The 14,596-nt window shown below is 34.4% G+C and overlaps 1 protein-coding gene across 1 annotated transcript in view; it reads right to left on the bottom strand.

The window, feature by feature from the left end:
• lamb2 (laminin, beta 2 (laminin S)) overlaps positions 1–14,596 on the bottom strand; it is a 42,436-nt gene that overhangs the window by 26,770 nt on the left and 1,070 nt on the right. The window contains exons 3-4 of the mRNA XM_077725910.1: positions 1,789–1,958; positions 1,168–1,303 (exon numbers count right to left, since the gene is read on the bottom strand). Of these exons, the coding sequence (XP_077582036.1) occupies positions 1,168–1,303; positions 1,789–1,958 (306 nt within the window). The remainder of the gene's footprint in view (positions 1–1,167; positions 1,304–1,788; positions 1,959–14,596) is intronic.

Here is a 14,596-nt window from a genome sequence, read left to right as displayed (position 1 = left end):
GAGGACGTGTCGAAGTGGCGGCCCGGGGGCCAAATCTGGCCCGTCGCATCATTTTGTGTGGTCTGGGAAAGTCCATCATAAGTGATGACTTTCTGTTTTAGGGTCAAATTAAAATGAAGAGTATAGATGTATATTAAATATCATGATTTTTTTCCCATTTAAAACAATAAATGTAATTTTTTGAATCCATTTTTTCTGTGTTTTTAGTTCAAAAATCTTTTTGGAAAATCTAAAAATATATTTTTAAAAAGTGCAGACTTTCTGTTTTAGGATCAAATTAAAATGATGAGTATAGATGTGTATTAAATTTCCTGATTTTTCCCCTTTTAAATCAATAATTGTCATTTTTTAAATCAAATTTTCTGTGTTTTGAGTTCAAATATCATTTTGGAGAATCTAAAAATATTTTTAAAAAGTGCAGACTTTCTGTTTTAGGATCAACTTAAAATGATGAGTATAGATGTATATTAAATTTCCTGATTTTCCCCTTTTAAATCAATAATTATAATTCTTCTAATCCATTTTTTCTGTGTTTTTAGTTCAAAAATAATTTTGGAAAATCTAACAATATATTTTTAAAAAAGCTAAAATAAACATTGTTTTAGATCTATAAAAAACAGAATATTCAGGGATTTTAATCCAGTTATTTTAATCCATTTATAATTTAAAAAAATCTAAATATATCTAAAATAGTCCAGCCAACGTGAACCAACCCGAGTCTGACACCTTTGATTTATACCGAGATTCCCCCCATGATGCAACTTGGTAAAATACTCCTTCCAAAATTCAACTGCAAAAAAATGAATCATGAGTCCCTAATCAACAGCTAAACAGTACAGAGAGGAAAAATATGTCCAGAAAGAAAAGCCATTATATTTTTCATGGAAAATGGATATTCAGCTTGAATGGAAAATGTGCACACAGAGGAATACAGTTGTACTCCCAAAATCCGGCATGCATGAATATTAACAAAGTAAATGACCTTTTGACTCAGCCATAAAGAAGGCGTAAAGTTGTCATGGACACACTAAAACATCTGAGACTAAAAATAACCACAATTCTTCTTTCTTTTCCTCTCTGTGATTCGGCCCATTTCTGGCCATATTGTTAGTGACCCCATGTATGAAATATTTACTATTGGAGGACTATGATAGTTTTTTTTCTCACCGTTTTCTGACTGCCACCAAGACTTCTTGCGGTGAGGTTTGAAGGTGGTGATTACGTTTTCTACGCGGTGATTGATGGTGTTGTATACGGGGTCGTAAGGCCTTCTGGAGTCACAGTCGAAGCATTTCTTATCGTCCTGAATTGGTGGGACAACATTTAGGGTTGAATGTTAAAAAATAAATCAAACTTTTCGACCCGAGGGCCACATTGAATTAAAAATTTGACAGATGGGCGGGGTTAGCACAAGATACGAAACATATAAAAAAGTGCATCCGTTAACAGTACATATGAAACATAAACAGAAAAAAAGGACTAAAGTATTAACTTACTCATTACTCATCAGTATAGTTAAAAGTATAAAGTATAAAGTCAAAAGGAATGTATTAAGAAATATTAAAATGTAATCTAAAAAAGATAGAAGGGCTGTAAAACACGAGTGGACAGAGCTACTGCCATTGGATTCTGCGTGACGGCGCCATCTTGGGGAAAAAAAAAACATTTGGACAATGTCGGCAGGCCGGATTAAAAAGCCTAACGGGCCGTATGTGACCCTCGAGCCGTATTTTGCCCATGTCTGACCTATACAGTCTGTTTTTTGGTAACAATAAGAGCCAAACTGACCTGCAGGTGGCTGACGATGCAATAGGGCTCTTTCCTTCTCATACCGCATGTGGACGAGGCCTTCAGATTTTTCTCTCGCCCAACCAGCAGGTCCCCGGTTGCCGGGTAACAGCTGCCATGGGCACATCCGTGGCTGCGGTCAGGCTCCTGGCCGGTGGCTTTGGCCAAGACTGTAGGTAGACATGAGGAAGAAGGAGGGAGGAAATGAATCGGCGAACAGAAAGCAATGCAGGAGATTAAGAAATTGGGAACTGGCAGCAGCATCTACCTATTTAGTCACAAGATATTTTATAGTTCTGTTCTGGGCTGTCCTTTGGACTCTGTGGAGGAAGTGGGAGAGCGGAGGATGCTGACCAGGATGATGTCCATCATGGACATCCCCGCCCCCTGCATTAGTCTATGGAGTCCCTCCAAAGCTCTTTCAGCAATAGACTGCTGCACCCTCATTTGAGTGTTAAGACCTACCGTATGCATGCATGTACATCTATGTGTATGTATGTATATATGTTCTTATATATGTATGTGTATGTATGTATATGTTCTTAAATATGTATGTATATATATATATATATATATATATATATATATATATATATATATATATATATATATATATATATATATATATATATATATATATATATATATATATATATATATATATATATATATATATATATATATATATATATATATATATATATATATGTATGTATATGTATGTATGTATATATATATATATATATATATATATATATATATATATATATATATATATTTTTTTTTTTTTTTATTCATGTATTTAGTTATTGACCTACTTATTACCTATCTATTTATGTCTAAAACGCCTTTCCTATTTCTGCATCCTCACCCACTTGCTACTGTGACAACAAAATTTCCCGAATACGGGATGAATAAAGCTATCCAATCCAATCCAATACACATACTGAACACACACTCAAACTGGATAATACTTTTTTTTTAAATAAATCGCCAATTGTGCAGGTAAACATTTTTAGACCTATATTTCTAGATTGGGATAGGGGGAGTAAAGATGTAACACACCACAAAAGACATGGTGCTGTTACTACACGGCCTGGCTTTGCATGGGAATCCATATTAAACCTCTGAGTCTTGCATGACAACTGGCAATAGTAGCCTCTTATTCCAGACGTTATTTTCTTTTCCTAATTCCTAGTCGGTGCCTCATGGACTGCAGTTGACATGATGTTAAAAAGGGAAATTTGTTATCAGGAGACCCATGGGTTTTTCTGTCAAGTCGAAAGCACGTCCGCAACAGGTGGTTCTAATCCTGACTCCATTGTCAATGGAAATATAAGATTCATAAGGGATCAAATTACATTAGGACAAACTAAAATGTACATGACTGTACTCTTCTGAAAAAAATGATATTCTATTTTTCACTGAGTTTTTGTACATTTGTACATTTCTAAGGCGCCCCTGGTTGGAGAGCCTCGAAACTTCAAACACTGGCTAAGACAGTGGTCCCCAAACACTGGTTTGTGGACCGATACTGGTCCGTGAGCGACCAAGTGCTGGTCCGTCAGGGTAAAAATAGTAATGTTGTCAATCTGGCCCTCCTACTTGAAATGAGAAAAGTTGTTATAAGAATAAAAATAAATAATTGCTATTTAAAACTAGTTAGGCACAAACTTTTTTTTTAATAAATGGAATAAAAGAACTGTTTTAAAAGCCCCGAATATTCTGTTTTTTGATAGATCTAAAACAATGTTTATTTTAGCTTTTTTTAAAATATATTTTTAGATTTTACAAAATGATTTTTGAACTAAAAACACAGACAAAAATGATTACAAAAATGACAATTAATGATTTAAAAGGGGGAAAATCAGGAAATTTAACATACATCTATACTTTTCATTTTAAGTTAATCCTAAAACAGAAAGTCAGCACTTTTTTATATTTTTAGATTTTACAAAATGACTTTTGAACTAAAAACACAGGGAAAAAAATAAGTAAAAATGACAAATATTGATTTAAAAGGGGAAAAATCAAGAAATTTAATATACATCTACACTCTTCATTTTAATTTAATCCTAAAACAAAAAGTCAGCACTCATGATTTACTTTTTCGGGCCGCTCAAAATAATGCGCCGGGCCAAATTTGGCCCACGGGCCGCTACTTTGACACCCGTGAATTGCGATATTATTACACTGAACTATAATCATTTGCACAAAACTATAATTTGGGAACTGAGATAGGTCTTTCTCTAAGAAAGTACCAACCTCCAAGTACGGAAGTAATTTAAAACAAAAACAGTGGTATGAGTAGACCCAGAGGAGTGGAAGGCTACTTATCTTTTATCTGACATTTCGGAAGTGAGTTGATGTGTGTTTTGGCCGGTGGATAACGTCTAGATGTGTGTGTTTTTTGGCGTGAAACAGACGCAAGATGTATCTTGTCACTCTTATTTCTGATTGTATCACTGTGAGTGTGATAATTGAAAATAAAAGACCAGACTAAAGTAGTCTACATCCATTTAAATGCACCACTTTAATCATTCCTGTCCCTTCTGCACCCATACATGGAGAGAGAAGGCATTGAGGAATGCCGGATGACAGCTGAGCAAGGAGCCGCTATGTCTGTAGTGTCTTAGAACACTAGGTGTTGCTGTCAATTAGCCTGGAACAGCATTTAATTCACTTCGAAATCAGGTTCGCTGCAACGTTTTGTGTGGCCCGGGAAAGTAAATCATGAGTACTGACTTTCTGTTTTAGGATCAAATTAAAATGAAGAGTATAGATGTATATTAAATTTCCTGATTTTTCCCCTTTTAAATCTATAATTGTAATTTTTTAGTCATTTTTTTCAGTTTTTAGTTCAAAAATCGTTTTGTAAAATCTAAAAATATATTTAAAAAAAGCTAAAATAAACATTGTTTTAGATCTATAAAAAAACGGAATATTCAGGGCTTTTATTCCAGTTCTTTTAATCCATTTATTAAAAAAAATAGATTTCCTGATTTGCCCCTTTCAAATCAATAATTGTCATTTTTTAATCCATTTTTTCTGTGTTTTTAGTTCAAAAATCATTTTGTAAAATCTGAAAAAATATATAAAAAAAAAGCTCAAATAAACAATGTTTTAGATCAAGGGTGTCAGACAGTAACGTCAACTTGATTTTTTGTGGGCCGGACCATTTTAGATATAATATTTAGATTTTTTTATAAATGGATTGGAAGAACTGGATTTAAAAACCCTGAATATTCAGTTTTTTTATAGATCTAAAACAATGTTTATTTTAGCTTTTTTTAAATATATTTTTAGATTTTACAAAATTATTTTTGAGCTAAAAACACAGAACAAAATGATTAAAAAATTACAATTATCTATTTTAAAGGGAAAAATCAGGAAATTTAATATACATCTATACTCTCCATTTGAATTTGATCCTAAAACAGAAAGTCGGCACTCATGATTTACTTTCCCGGGCCACACAAAATGATGTGGCAGACCAGATTTAGCCCCCGGGCCGCCACTTTGACACCTGTGTTTTAGCTCTATAAAAAACAGAATATTCAGGGCTTTTAATCCAGTCCTTTTAAACCATTTATTTAAAAAAATCTAAATATTATATCTAAAATGGTCCAACCCACATGAAATCAAGTTGACATTAACGCGGCTCGCGAACCAACCCGAGTCTGACACCCCTGTTTTATATGCTTAATTACATTTTCAGACAATATATCCTTAAAAATAATGCCTTGAGTTACTATATGTCCATAACATGGATAAATCAAGGCAAGTGTTATCCGCATTAACTGGAATTCCGCAATTACATGTAGAAAACATCAGTGCGTCATACGGGTCAAAACAAAATAGCCAAGAGGAGACAGAGGGTGTCACAAAGAGGAAATGGCATCACCATGACACATTCCACCAAGAGTGTCCAAATCGGAGAAAGAAAACAACAACTGTTTGCTGCCATTTCTATTAAACAATGAACGAACCATCAAACAGGCAAACAATCAAACAAACAGTTAATGAAAATAAATAAAGCCTAAGACTGTAAAGATCTTGGTAAATATCTTTCAGTCAACTGCCCTTGCCATCATGTAGCAGAGAAAAGTCAACAGTCTTTCTTTCCCAGGCTAATTACTGAACACACTCAGCACTGGTGTCTTCTCTTTGCTAAGCACTTAGCTGGAGGAGGACCAACTCCGACCAAACAAGCAGCTGCTTGCTCGCCTCTCCCTTCTAGTCTGGCCTGCTGTTCACCTCCCTTATTTCTGTCATCCTCCACATAGGCCGTCAAACGATTTTAGTGTGTCAAAGTGGAGGCCCGGGGGCCAAATCTGGCCCGCCGCATCATTTTGTGTGGTCCGGGAAAGTAAATGATGAGTGCTGACTTTCTGTTTTAGGATTAAATTAAAATGAAGAGTATAGATGTATATTAAATGTCCTGATTTTTCCCCTTTTAAATCAATAATTGTATTTTTTTAATTATTTTTTTGTGTGCTATTAGTTCAAAAATCATGTTGTAAAATCTAAAAATATATTTAAAAAAGATAAAATAAATATTGTTTTAGATCTATAAAAAACTGGATATTGAGAGATTTTAATCCAGTTCTTTTAATCCATTTATTAAAAAAAAAAAATTAGATTTCCTGATTTTCCCCTTTTAAATCAATAATTGTAATTTTTTAATCAATACTTTCTGTGTTGTTTAGTTCAGAAATTATTTTGTAAAATCTAAAAAATATATTTAAAAAAAAGCCAAAATAAACATTGTCAGATCTATAAAAAACTGAATATTCAGGTCTTTTAATCCAGTTTTTTTAATCCATTTATTTAAAAAAAAAATAAGGCGCACCGCATTTAAAGGCGCACCCTCAACGAATGACACATTTTCATTTTTTTCCATATATAAAGCACACTGGATTATAAGGCGCTCTGTGTATTTTGTAGAAAATTTCAGACTTTTAAGTGCGCCTTATAGTCGTGAAAATACGGAACTTTTTCATACATAAACTGGACAGACTGCTTACTATAACCATTGCAATACAGTAAGCAACTACATAAGGAAGGAATAGTGTTAATAAATGCAACATTAAACTAAAATGACTGAGTTGGAAACAATGATTGAAAAGCAATGAGCTACAATGAATACCAATGGAGAAAGTATGATTTTTTTAATCAGATAAAAAACAGTTATTTCAGCAAAAACATTGAGAATGTGTTTTCTTTGGAATAATATAATTCCATTTAATTGGCGTCAATATTATAGAGGGTATCTTGGGAAATAAATGGCTTGCAAGGTGTCCCTAAAACACCTGTTTTAAATTGTAATAGTGTGGAAATAATCCAAAGGAAATTCTTGTTGCCGAGCCAATGAAAGCAGACTGAATAGTGAATCAGTTCATGTCTATCAAGGCTTCATTCTAAACTGCCCACCTGTTCCAGATGATACAACATGTTTCTCCTGTCAGACATGTCCGCCATGACACCAGAACGTTCTTAGCTTCTTCCAGCTGTCTCCATGTGCCCCCCCCCCCCTAATCTAACAATGTTTCATGGCAACATCTGGACATTCTCTCATTGAGATTCTTTGTTAGTCTACCAAAACAATAGAGATTAAAACTCCCAAACTAACCAACAGCTGATAGTGGCAATGTCCACTAACAATACTCTCAACATTAGCCCTTATACTATAATGGAACCTGTATACAAAAATTACCAATGTATTTTAGCATTAAATCAAGTCATTTAAAGAAAATCCAGATGTTTTTCGTTGCCAACAGAATAAACCAAATGTGTCAAAGTGGCGGCCCGGGGGCCAAATCTGGCCCGTCGCATCATTTTGTGTGGCCCGGGAATGTAAATGATGAGTGCTGACTTTCTGTTTTAGGATCAAATTAAAATGAAGAGTATAAATGTATATTACATTTCCTGATTTTCCTCCTTTTTAAGCAATAATTGCAATTTTTTAATCCATTTTTTTCTGTGTTTTTAGTTCAAAAATCATTTTGTAAAATCTAAAATTATATTTAAAAAAAGATAAAATAAACATTGATTTAGATCTTTAAAAAACTGATTATTCGGGGATTGTAATCCAGTAGTTTTAATCCATTTAGATAAAAATATTAAATTTCCTGGTTTTACGCCTTTTAAATCAATAATTGTCATTTTGTAATCATTTTTTTCCTGTATTTTTAGTTTAAAATATTTTTGTAAAATCTAAAAATATATTTAAAAAAAGATAAAATAAACATTAATTTAGATCTTTAAAACACTGAATATTCGGGGATTGTAATCCAATTCTTTTAATCCATTTATATAAAAAATATTAGATTTCCTGATTTTCCCCTTCTAAATAAATAATTATAACTTTTTAATCCATTTTTTCTGTGTTTTTAGTTCAAAAAAATTGTAAAATCTAAAAATATATTTAAAAAACCTGCAATAAACATTGTTTTAGCTCTATAAAAATGGAATATTCAGGGCTTTTAATCCAGTTCTTTTAATCCATTTATTAAAAAAAAATCTAAATATTATATCTAAAATGGTCCAGCCCATGTCAAATAGAATTGACATTAATTATTGCAACTGATAACTCAATATTAATACCCAAGTATTAAATCACAAACATTTTCAGGCCATAAAAATAAAGTGACTAGAATGATCATATCTGCGAAGCTTTAGCTACTGACCACAGACCTAACAGAACAGATAATGAGGAACACATGGGCAGCAGATGTTGACCATAGCTTTTTTGTCAACTTCTTTTAAGTGGCTCTCAAAGGTCAAATTTTAATGCTAATTAGAGCCCTGATGATGACTATGTGGTGGTGCCTTTTAGACGAGAAATTTGAAAGAAAACCCACATTAACTACATCAAAAACTGGTTGACATTTATTTGCAGCCTGCTTTGTTGTTAAGTTTTAAATATAACCATTTAATAAAATTGAGATCCAAAAACTATGCAAAAATCACTGTTTACAGTTCACACACTCTAACCAATTGTTGTAAGTGAGTCAAGAAAATGTTATGTTCTTATATGACATCATATAATACATACCAGGCTGACCTCATCCAATTTTGGATGTCAAAGTTAATTTGGTATCAAAACAGGCCTATCATTTCACAATATCTCTCATTGTATTTTTTTTAAACACATTTAATTGGATGTCAAACTAATATATAGTGTTCCCTCGCTACTTTGCGCTTCAGCTATCGCGGACTCAGAGCTTCGCGGATTTTTTTCATGAAAAAAACTAATAAAAAATGTAAAGATATTAAGTTAAAATTATAAATTACATCATTTTACAAGAGGTGGAAACAAAATATTTAATAAGAATGAGTAATTGCATCAAAAAAAGGCCAAAGAAATGGTCAATAACATGGTGAGAGTTCAGGAATGGCATTGATGACGTCATGGCTGTTTACAGGCGCATCTTCACCGCCCAAAAAAACAAAGTTCACAACTCCCAATAACGATGTTTCTTACGTGCAAAAAAACTGCAGAAGATCCCCCATACGGACTACGTGATGTTTTTACTTGGTGGTGCTTTTGTGCACGTGTTACACGTTTCTTTAAGCATTTTTGAAGGGGCCCGCCTACTTCGCGGAAATGCAGCTATTGCGGGGGGTCCCGGTCCCCATTAACCGCAATAAGCGAGGGTACACTGTATTAATAATGTTAAAAAATGCACAATTTGGAAACAAAAAAAACACTTGTCACTGAACAGCAATGTTCCCTCTAATTGCGTACTACTCTCGTCTTCTCTGCGCAGCAGCAATCATATGGCGCGTAGTAAATAAAACCCACTTTCTTTTTACCCCTTTCCCCATGGTGGCGCCGTTCATGTTGCAGCCAGTGGCAGTAGCTCTGTCCACTCTTATGTTTTTTGTGTTTTAAAGCATGTTTTACATGAAAAATTAGAAGGAACATTGACATGCACCAGCTTATGGCAGGTGTGATACTGGTGTGCCCACCCCTCCCAGAGAGAGTAAATCATGAGTGCCGACTTTCTGTTTTAGGATCAAATTCAAATGATTATAGATGTACACTATATTTCCTGTTTTTCCCTTTTTTTAAATCAATCATTGCAATTTTTAATCCATTTTTTGTGTTTTTAATTTAAATATACAAACATTTTCCATTTTCCTCTTTAAAAATATTTTGTTTCCATTCGAAATAAAAAAAAACATAATTAAAAGACATTTTCCAATACTAAGAAAAAAAACATTTAGCTTTAGATCAGGGGTGTGAAACTTTGGTCTGCGGGCCGAATACAGCTTAATTTGAGATCAAGCGGGCCGGAGCAGTAAACTCATTGCAAAATGACATAGAACTAACAATAAGCCCACTTTTTTCCTTTGTATTAGTCACTAATACTAATAATTAGTGCAAAGAAAGAGTAAATGATCAAAATGTTTGTTAAAAGAATTTTTCTTTTACATTATGAACAATATATTATGAACAAGAGAATAACATGAGAACATAAATAAATGTCAATTCATGTCTGCACGTACTAAAACACTGCGCCCCCTAGCGGATAATTCAAGAACCAAAACTTTTTCATATATATTTTTTTATACCATGCAGCTTTCTTCCCCGGGCCGTACCAAACCAACCAGACGGGCCTGATCCAGCCCGCGGGCCGTATGTTTGACACCGCTGCTTTAGATCTATAAAAACAGACTATTTAGGGCTTTTGATCCAATTCTTTTAATCAAATTTAGAAAAAATCCCCAAAAATCTAAATATTATATCTAAAATGGTCCAGCCCACATAAAATAGCATTGACGTTAATATAACCCGCGAACCAACCCGAGTTTGACACTCTTGACATAAGTAATCCCTTGCTCCAACTACCCCAGCCATTGTTTTTAATGAGCCCAGATCCATTTCTCAATACATCCTCCCCCACCTTTATCTCCTCCTCCTCTACTTTTCCGACCGAAAAGCTCCCACCAACAAAAACTCGACTCACTGGGCCTTTCATATGAACCAACCTGTTTCCTCTCTGCCCCCACCTTAAGTCCAACCCCTTCTTTGTCCCTAATTCTGTCCAAACCTCTCTTGCTCTTCAACTTTTCCAGCCTTACTCTCTCTCTCTCTCTCTCTCTCTCTTTTTCTCTCTGGCTGCGATTTAGTAGTCTTAGTGGCACCATTGTTCTGATATCTACACATTTCCGGAGGCTGCCGCTTACAAAAAGGTCTCTAGTACCCACTCCCAAACTTACATTGCCTAATTCCAACTTTCACCTGTACACATCACTCACACAAACACAATAACATAGAGCCAAGAAGCCCTTGTTTCTTTCCTAAAAACACATGAGGTAAAGTTTAATTAGACAGGATTTGTTTTGCCTCAAATACACTGTTTCCTGAAAACAGACACACACACATGGTTATCAAATCAGGTGGTGATAAAGTCCTCTACAACAGATGTAAAATACAGAGAATTTGTTTTAAGTAGTACTCCTCTGGACAAAAAAGTCAAAACCAAATTACTAAACTAAATAAATTACTAAACCAAATTTACTCTATGTAATTACAGTGTTCCCTCGGTTATCGCGGTTAATGGGGACCGGGACCACCCGCGATAAGTGGATTTCCGCGAAGTAGGGATTCCCCTTCAAAAATGCTTAATTTTAATTTAATTCCAAAAAAAAAAACTTAATTTTTTAAATTTTACATTTTTTAAATTTTTTATTTTATTTTTTACCCCCTGTATACAGTACACTATATAGAATACGGGTAGAGAGAGTGAAATTCATGTTATAACAAAAAAAACTGTAAAATATGTTGTTTCAATGTAATATTTGTATTTTTTTTCACAAAAAAATCTGCGAAGCTCTGAGTCCGCGGTAGCTGAACCGCGAAGTAGTGAGGGAACACTCTACATAAAACGTATGCGTATCCTTTAGTCTCAATCTGTCAATCATTGAAAAAGTGCTTCCCTCACAGAGTTACAAGGACTTCAGGCCTATATGAAATCTGGTAGTGTTTATTTATACTGTCACAAGGCCACACTTCATTATTCCCAAGTACATCCATCTCTTTTGGCTTCTTTTATAGTACAATGGCATTTCCATGCATACTGAACATCCAGTGATGTGACAAAATTTCAGGGTACTCTCGCCTTCAGAATAATTGCCTTTTTTCCCATAATGTCCTAAAAGCAAGGCATCCACAATGTTATCTATGTTGCCTAGAAGATTGTCGGCGACTCTTTACCCTCACTGGAAAACATTGCCAGCCCTCATTACCTCAGCAGAGCCAGGAACCTTGTCAGGGACCCATACCACCCTGGTCACAATCTGTTCCAGGCGCTGCCCTTTAGCAGACGCTATCGGTCTCACAAAGTACGGACAAATAGGTTGGATGCGATGTATAAATCAAGGCAGAATGCCAAATTACGAGTCTGAAATTATCACTTATTTAGGTCGTTTGCCGAGAAAATGCACCTTATGGCGAAGCACTACCAATTTCGTCATTCGTAGTTCTGGGTATGACGACAATAAAGCTTTTGTCGAGTTAATGATGATGACAACGCCTATGTCCGCTTATTATTATCATCATTATTATGAGTCAGATGTACTATATCACTTGCTCAAGCAAAAAAAACATTGATTTGGATGAACATTTTGAAAATTATACACACTAAAGAACTCATAGCAGAATATCAGTAGAGCTGACAGGGACAATTGAAACAAAATAGGAAGCATTAGCCAATCATTATGTCGCAATGAAACATGTACACATCTATTTGCATCTCTAAGCTTAAGGGCTTAAAAATAACCTTTGTTCTAATAGGTTTATACATCCCCATTTCCTACCTTACCTTGAATACTTTCATAAGTGAAACAAAAAGCTAACACGTTTCCACATGTGGCACAAGGACATCTTAGAGGTGAATGTCTGACAGATGATAGAGGGGCTCCTTCTGACCAAATCCCAATGCTAATACACGGGCAATTGCACATGAGCCTTTCAGACACGGGCCACAACCTTAACCATTCATCCATGATTTTTACTCTGTCGCTCAAAGATAAACAATCACAGACAATTCTCTTGTCTTCTCCGAGGAAATCGACTGAATCATAAGAAAAACTATCACAGCTCAATAATATGAAGAAGGAAAAAATTTAAATCTGGCAGTGTAAATCACATGTGAATATTTGCTTGTCTCCCTATGCGTGATCGGATGTTTGGTTGTCGGTCTTTTGGTCGCCGGTCTTTTGGTCGCCGGTCTTTAGGTCGCCGGTCTTTAGGTCGCCGGTCTTTAGGTCGCCGGTCTTTTGGTCGCCGGTCTTTTGGTCGCCGGTATTTTGGTCGCCGGTCTTTTGGTCCCCGGTCAAATGTACTTAGATATTAAACTCTCTCTCTTAGATATTAAACTCTCTCTCTTAGATATTAAACTCTCTCTCTTAGATTATAAACTCTCTCTTAGATATTAAACTCTCTCTCTCTTAGATATTAAACTCTCTCTCTCTTAGATATTAAACTCTCTCTATCTCTCTCTCTTAGATATTAAACTCTCTCTCTTAGATATTAAACTCTCTCTCTCAGATATTAAACTCTCTCTCTCTCTTAGATATTAAACTCTCTCTCTTAGATGTTAAATTCTCTATCTTAGATATTAAACTCTCTCTCTCTTAGATATTAAATTATCTCTCTTAGATATTAAATTATCTCTCTTAGATATTAAATTATCTCTCTTAGATATTAAACTCTCTCTCTCTTAGATATTAAACTCTCTCTCTTAGATGTTAAATTCTCTATCTTAGATATTAAACTCTCTCTCTCTTAGATATTAAATTATCTCTCTTAGATATTAAACTCTCTCTCTTAGATGTTAAATTCTCTATCTTAGATATTAAACTCTCTCTCTCTTAGATATTAAATTATCTCTCTTAGATATTAAACTCTCTCTCTCTTAGATATTAAATTATCTCTCTTAGATATTAAACTCACTCTCACTCTCTTACATATTAAACTCTCTCACTCTCTTAGATATTAAACTCTCTCTCTTAGACATTAAACTCTCTCTCTCTTCGATATTAAACCCACTCTCTTATATATTAAACTCTCTCTCATGAATATAATTTTGATAACTTGTTTCAACAGTAAACTCTCTGTCACCATATGACCGGCGACCAAACGTCCGAGCACCCTCCCTATGTGGCCTACAACTGATTGGTCACCAGTTTAGGGTCTTTTGCTCAGTACCCCACGACACTGACTAAGAAAAGCAGGGATGAAAATGGCAGGATGGATATATCCAGCATTACATAGTTTAAGTGTGAAACAACTGGCATGCATAGCATCACTGAACACGTGTGCACACACACACATGCGCACACATACTCTCCACTGGGTTCTTTAGCAGTATATTTCAGAAACTCTAACAGTAGGTGTGGAGTTGGTGCCTCTATTTGTGGACACCACCCACTGAGTCTCAACGAGAGGCAATTTAATAGTTTGAGTACACCAAGGGTGTCAGACTCGGGTTGGTTCGCGGCCCGAGTTAATGTCAACTTGATTTCATGTGGGCCGGAACATTTTTGATATAATATTTAGATTTTTTATAAATAAATGGATTAAAAGAACTGGATTGAAAGCCCTGAATAATCAGGTTTTTATAGATCTAAAACAATGTTTATTTTATCTTTTTTTATATATATTTTTAGATTTTACAAAATGATTTTTGAACTAAAAACACAGAAAAAAATGGATAAAAAAATTACAATTATTAATTTAAAAGGGAGAAAATCAAGAAATTTAATATACATCTATACTCTTCATTTTAATTTGATC

The sequence above is a fragment of the Stigmatopora nigra genome, chromosome 1 (genome assembly GCF_051989575.1).
Source record: "Stigmatopora nigra isolate UIUO_SnigA chromosome 1, RoL_Snig_1.1, whole genome shotgun sequence".
Classification (NCBI taxonomy): Eukaryota; Metazoa; Chordata; class Actinopteri; order Syngnathiformes; family Syngnathidae; genus Stigmatopora; species Stigmatopora nigra.
This window is presented reverse-complemented; position numbering and strand designations above follow the sequence as displayed.